The sequence below is a fragment of the Leopardus geoffroyi genome, chromosome B1, assembly GCF_018350155.1.
Source record: "Leopardus geoffroyi isolate Oge1 chromosome B1, O.geoffroyi_Oge1_pat1.0, whole genome shotgun sequence".
NCBI lineage: Eukaryota > Metazoa > Chordata > Mammalia > Carnivora > Felidae > Leopardus > Leopardus geoffroyi.
Window position 1 is genome coordinate 31,271,707 of NC_059327.1, and position 6,789 is coordinate 31,278,495.

Genomic DNA, 6,789 nt, shown 5'->3' on the forward strand with positions numbered 1-6,789 from the left:
AGCGGAGAGCCTGCCAGTTCCCGGCAGCGGCGGGAGGAGGGAGGCGCGGGCGGGGCGGGGGCGGGGCGCGGCGCAGGGGAGGGGAGGGGAGGGGAGCCGAGCTCCGGGTAGTGAGGGGAAGGCCCCGCAGCCTAGAGACCCGCGCTCCGGAAGTGAAGCGGCCAGACCACCCGCTAATGGATGCGGAGCGGAGGGTCGGCTGACCGATCTCTGCGCCAGGGTAAGTATGGGGCAGGGCACGCAGGGGCGAAGGCCGGGGGCGCGGCCTCTGGACTCCACGCCCGTCGCCCCCACCTGCCTGGCCCAGGACCCTCTCCCCCACCGCATTGCAGAGATGGGCCAGGTGCGAGGGCCCACCCGAGGGAGGACCCCCACCCCTCAGCGAGGGTGTGAGCTAATGGATGGGGCAACAGGGTCCAACCGGCTGACGCCTGGACACCCAGGAGGAGGGAAAGGGACAGCACTGACGATGGGGAAGGGATGGCGCAGACCGTTTGGAGAGGTGGAGGCCTTACGAGGCAGGGGGCACCAAACCTTGTTCACCCACGGGCCTTGTGGTGGGCTGCTGTGGGCAGAGATTGAAACGAGAAGGTTCTCGCTGCGCCCACAGTGGGGGGGGGGGGGGCGCTAGCGGGCGGGGAGAAATGCAGAGGGGCGTAGCAAAGGAGAGCGGGGAATAAAGACTTAGGTGTGTGGTCTGGGACTGTAGCAAAAAGTGCATTCTGCAAATTCGGGCACCTAACGGCGACTTGAAGTAAGAAAGGGTAGAGACCTGCTATATTGCCCGGAGGTGTCACGTCTCTTAACTGCGCCACTGCGCCAAGACTAAGAAGGTCCAGAAGAGTCTTGATTTGGTATTGTCTGCCTCGCCTTCCCCGCCAAAAAAAAAAAAAAAAAAAAAAAAAAAAAGGAGTGGGGGGGGGGAAGCCAAGATTGAATCCCACTCCCCCGAGTCCCCAGCCCTTCTGGGCGCCCTGCGCGCCCCACCTAGATCCCCCGCCCTCGTTGCGCACTGCGCCACAGCCGCGGGGTTTCCCGGGTTGCCAGACGCCAAGTGCTGGGACGTAAATTGCGCGCGCGCGAATTCAGTGGTGGAGTAGGAGATGGGGTCCTGTCTGTGGTCATGGCTTGAGTTGTGAGACGCCCCGCCGGGAAAAGGTGTGTGGGACTTGGTATGAATGTGAGGCTAAACCATCCACAGCTACTGGGTTGGTGGGCAGATAAGGGGCATTTTGATTTGTGCCGGTAACACGGTCTCTGAGAGTCTTTTATTGCTTATTTCTGTCCCCACGTCCCTTCCACGTACCAATCCCTGCCCCTGGTCGATTACAGCCCCGCCCCCTCTTTCCACAGTGGCAAAATCCTGCAGAAATGATGCCCAACCCTTGGCGGCTGGAGACGGAAATCTGGGCATGCTCAGTAACTAGGGTGGGTTTGGGCTAGGAGAAGCTGTTTCTACCACAAGACTATCGCTCAGAGCAGGGTGACCAAGGCTCTATCCTCATCATCAGCCCTTGTCCCTGGCAGGATTCAGTACGGATACCCTCCCCCCAAATCGTGAGGGATACTTCGGTGAATGGAGTTAAATTTGGAGGGCAATCAATCACAGTTTGAAGATGAGCCCATCATGGCAGGTGGGAAGGCGGCCCCAGCTGAGAACTGGAGACTGAGGGAGGAGAGGAATGTCTGGGGGCGGGGGGGCTGAGGGAACCAGAGGCGGGCCTTTGGACTTTGCATCAGATGTGCTTCGCATTTGAATGAACTGCTTCCACAAGAATGACATCATTGCCTACCCAGGGCAGACCCATGACTCGTGACCGATTTCTGGAGCAAGAACCAGACTTAGAGAGATTGGGGCGCTTTGACCAAGGTCACTATCTAAATGAGCCAAGAATTACAGCAGAAAAGCTGATTCCTTTTCCAACTTATCCCATCTTTACTTGAGAAAATGCAAGAGTTTTACATTTTTCTCATGTCCGATTATTTCCATTGCAGGTAAAGATTGCCTTTGGAAGAAGAAGCCACCCAAAGGTAGCCTAACCTCAGCATGACCTCTATTATGTAGACCTTGGGATGTGTCTTCCTGCTTTTTTACATCTCATGTTTCTTCTCAGCATTAAAACAGGAGGAAGGTTACCCCCATATCTTAGAAGGGAAGGGGTGGCATGGAGAAACCCCTGGGCTCCGATCCCTGGGGCTGCTGGCTGAGAGCGGAATCCAGGGTTTGTGCTCCTGCCCCTTTGGCACCTTCCAGAAGGTCTTAGAAAACGTGCCTGCAGCAGGAGCAGTTGACATTAAAGCTGTAGGCTGGCATCTGTGTCATATGGACCCCATTTGGAATGAGGGGGATTCTTCAGGCCGACAGAAGCATATTCGTAGCCCATTAACACACACTCCACGGCAGTAACTGGGAGAGAGCAGGAACTCTTTGGTTTTTATGTCACCCGGTGCCCACCACTCTCCACAGATGTGCTTCCTCTCTTACCTTGTACTCAAATGACTCATTCAGGCGTAAATGCTAGGAAGCATTTGTAACATTCACAGCAAAAGAAACACCTCGTTGTGCATTTGCGAGTCCTGCCCAGACCTAACGAAAGAGAATGGATTCATAATTCCAAGCTTAACTTATTTGGTCCTGAGATTTTGTTTTGTTTTGTTTTGTTTTAGATTGCTGGACCTAAATTGTTATACCTATATTATTATGTTATGTTAAAGTGTAGTATATGTTATATTGTTACACCTGTATTAAATTGGCTTTTAATGTTTGAGTGATTTCTAGCTTGATTTTAAATAATTGGATGTTAAATCAAAGGAATGCACCAACTCAATATGGTTTGGTAGATTTAATTAAATTGTAAAGGAGTGTCATGTTTTTAAATCATTTTAACGGCCCTCATCACTGGATATTATCAAGACATAAATAAATACTATTATTATTTATGTGTAACAGGGGAGCTTGGCTTGGCTGGAGCTAAGAAAGACCCAAACACATCCATTGCGTGGAGCTGGGTGACATCTTCCTTTTCTGGAAGCTGAATAAATAAGCTGGTGACTCTCACAGGACAGTTGGAGCGCCTGAACAGGTATCTGTTCACATCTGATTTCATTTTTCACATGGGGAAAATCTTGAGTCCTGTCCATCCATAACCGGGGCTCAGACGTTAATTGGCATGACTGATGAGCGGAAGGTGGGGGAGCCAGACGTGGGAGGGTCCCCAAGAGAACTTGAAGCAAAGGAAAGGTCTGACAGAGTGGGACACGTGCAAATCCAACGTGAGACGGAACCCCTAGTCTCCCCCCACTTCTGTCCTGAACCAAAGCGCAGTGCTTCCTGGGAAAGAGAGGGCTGTGTGGTAAAACTGACCGTTGTTTCACTAGGAGTCCAAGCCTGCTGTGACACTTCTCTCCGGGAGTTCTGGGTGCCAGAGTGGAGGCCTTGCCCCGCTAGCTAGCAAAAGGAGAGGTGAGGAGAGGCAGCAGAAACTGGGGGAGTCACAAAAGCAGCTCTTGCAGTCGGAGAAGGGTCAGTGCCACCGTGTGGCTGCCAGCGTCGGGGAGAGCATCAGCGGCCACCGGACTGCAGAGCCACAGGCAGTGATGCTGTCCTAGCTGAGTTCTTGCCCCTGGGCAAGTAAGGGTGATTGGTCCAGAAGACTTTGGGGCCGCTGTTGGAGTGGCCTGGGACCCATTCCCTGGTGGGGTGCAAGTTCAGGAGCTGAGCCAGGATATTCTGAGCCCTGATAGGCAGTGCCTGTCCACACCACAAACTAATCGGTACCCACAGAGTTGGAGCAAATACTCGGACGATGGCGCTGGCACTGTTAGAGGACTGGTGCAGGATAATGAGCGTGGATGATCAGAAATCGCTGATGGTTCTGGGGATACCAGTGGACTGTGATGAGGCTGAGATTCAAGGGGTTCTCCAGGAGACTTTAAAGTCTCTGGGCAGGTATAGGCTGCTTGGCAAAATATTCAGGAAGCAGGACAATGCCAATGCTGTCTTACTAGAGCTTATGGAGGATACTGATGTCTCGGTGATCCCCAGTGAGGTTCAGGGAAAGGGGGGTGTCTGGAAAGTGATCTTTAAGACCCCTAACCAGGACACTGAATTTCTGGAACGACTGAACCTCTTTCTGGAAAAAGAGGGGCAGACAGTCTCCGGTATGTTCCGAGCCCTCGGGCACGAGGGGTTGTCTCCAGCCACGGTGCCCTGCGTGTCCCCAGAGTTACTGGCTCACGTGTTGGGACAGGCGATAGCTCATGCCCCTCAGCCCCTGCTACCCATGAGATACCGGAAACTGAGAGTATTCTCGGGGAGCGCCGTGCCCGCCCCAGAGGAAGAGCCCTTTGAAATCTGGTTGGAACAGGCCACTGAGATCGTCAAAGAGTGGCCGGTAGCAGAGGCAGAAAAGAAAAGGTGGTTGATGGAAAGCCTGCGTGGCCCTGCCCTGGACCTCATGCATATAGTGCAGGCAGACAATGCAGCCATAAGCGTGGAAGAGTGTTTGGAGGCGTTTAAGCAAGTGTTTGGAAGCCTGGAGAGCCGCAGGACCTCCCAGGTGAAATACCTGAAGACGTATCAGGAGGAGGGGGAGAAGGTCTCGGCCTACGTGTTGCGGTTAGAAACCCTGCTCCGGCGAGCCGTGGAGAAACGCGCCATCCCCAGGAATATCGCAGATCAGGTCCGCCTGGAGCAGGTCATGGCCGGGGCCAGCCTCAGCGAAGTCCTTTGGTGCAGGCTGAGAGAACTGAAAGATCAAGGGCCGCCTCCCAGCTTCCTCGAGTTAATGAAGGTAATCCGGGAGGAAGAGGAGGAAGAGGCCTCTTTTGAAAACGAGAATATTGAAGAGCCAGATGAAGGGGGTGGCTATGGCCCCTGGGATAACGAGGCAGAGGACTAAAAACCATCTCAGGGCGGGACCCCACAGCCAGTGCGCCCCGGGGAGGTTTGCTGTACCCCGCTGAGACCACGTGGCTATTTTTGTCCGAGGCCTCGGCGCCAGGTCTTGATTCTTCTTTCTAAGAAAAAATACCAGAGAGTTTCTTGGGCCCTACGTAGATTATTAATAAAGGACGAAGTTCCAAGTAAGGAATAGGAAGCCTGAAGGAACCCGCGACATTTCCCGTTTCCCAAATAGACCAAAGTCGTGCACCCATACCACAGAAGAAAGAAGTGATGCAGGAAAAGAACACCTTTTGGAATCTGTTCAACCTCTAACCCCTTTGACTCCTCGGCTATGTTCCTTCCTCAAATCAGCACATCCCCTCTGAGTAGCCAGCGGTGTGAGGCACTCTTCACGGAGGTGAGAATCGTAACCCCGCAAGCCTGGGCCGTGCTCTCGGAGCGAGCTCACCGGCTCACCGAGGACGTGGCCTCGGCATGTGAGACGCTCGATAATCCCGGGTGTCAGTCACGACACCTGTGGAAGTGCCACTACCAAATGAATACGGCCACCCCCACTGCTATGTGTCTTTCTTTCTTCGCTCGGGAAGCACTCCTCCACTTCTCTGCCGCGTGTCGGATGGCCGGTTCCAGGCACTGTGTTAGGCCCTTGAGACACAGACGACTCAGCTCAATCCCTGCCTTCAAGAGAGAGAGCTACGGTGTGAGAGAAGCACTTTCAAGAAAGGGCAGACGCTACAGGAAGGCTGCCTGCGAGGGAGGGTGTGCAGGCCGCGTTTGGATTCAGCGAACAGACCATTCTGGTTAGAAAAGATTTTTAGGGGCGACCAAAGGGAAAGAGGAGAGGAAAGGAGCCTGTATTCATTGAGGGTCTATTATGTGCCAGCTGGTTTACACACATCTCATTTAATGTGCCCGGGAACCCCAACACGGTATAATTTTGCTCTTTCTGAAAGAGAAAGAAAATGAAGCTCAGATGAGTCGAGTGGGGTTCTCGGGATCGAAACGCTAAGCAGTGGCAGAGCCGAGCCACAAGTCCGGAACTCTCTGCCTCTTGCTAACCCTCTGTCCGCTGTGGTGGTGGCTTTCAAATTGTGCTCTACAGTTCTGCAGAGATTTTCCAGCCTGTCCACCTTTAACATATACTTTAAACTCTCCCGAGCTCTACTAGAAAACAGGTAGACTCGAGTGTGTTGATACCCAAATGTTCACACACTGGCACCCAGCCACAGGCTCACTTCTGTTTCCAGATGGACTCATTTTGTGCAGACCATGGAAGTAAGGTCCCCTTGTGACATCTGAGCACATAGCTGGACTTCTCTTAAGCGTTCATAGATTAAGGAAGTGATGGCACCTCACAGGTGTTTAAGTCACGTCCATGCATGTCCCGTGATGTAGTGTGCCCCAGTAGAGCATAAATGAGCACCATTCCGTTAAATGCTAGTTGATCTCGGGGCGCCTGGGTGGCTCAGTCGGTTGGGCGTCCGACTTCGGCTCAGGTCACGATCTCGCGGTCCGTGAGTTCGAGCCCCGCGTCGGGCTCTGTGCTGACAGCTCAGAGCCTGGAGCCTGTTTCGGATTCTGTGTCTCCCTCTCTCTCTGCCCCTCCCCCATTCATGCTCTGTCTCTGTCTGTCTCAAAAATAAATAAACGTTAAAAAAAAAAAATGCTAGTTGATCTCTAGCGTCACGATAGCTTTTTGTATACAACGAACAATTGCTCACCTTCTCTGAACATCAGTTTCCTCATCAGGAAAATGGGAAAATAATAGAATTTTTTCAGAGGACATAATGCCTCTGAATCACTTAGCATGATTTCTGGAACCCAGAAAGCCTTTAATGTGTTAAGACCCATGATTTTCATGATACTTCCTGTCTGTTCAATGC

General features: G+C 52.8%; 1 protein-coding gene across 1 annotated transcript; it reads left to right on the forward strand.

Annotated features, from left to right (window-relative positions):
• The first annotated feature begins 84 nt into the window (after nt 1-84).
• PNMA2 (PNMA family member 2) lies at nt 85-6,438 on the forward strand. The gene is made up of 4 exons (XM_045456701.1): nt 85-220; nt 1,996-2,031; nt 2,951-3,083; nt 3,379-6,438. Exon 4 carries the CDS (start codon nt 3,807-3,809, stop codon nt 4,899-4,901), a length of 1,095 nt encoding a protein of 364 aa, XP_045312657.1. The 5' UTR covers nt 85-220; nt 1,996-2,031; nt 2,951-3,083; nt 3,379-3,806; the 3' UTR covers nt 4,902-6,438.
• Nucleotides 6,439-6,789: the final 351 nt, after the last annotated feature.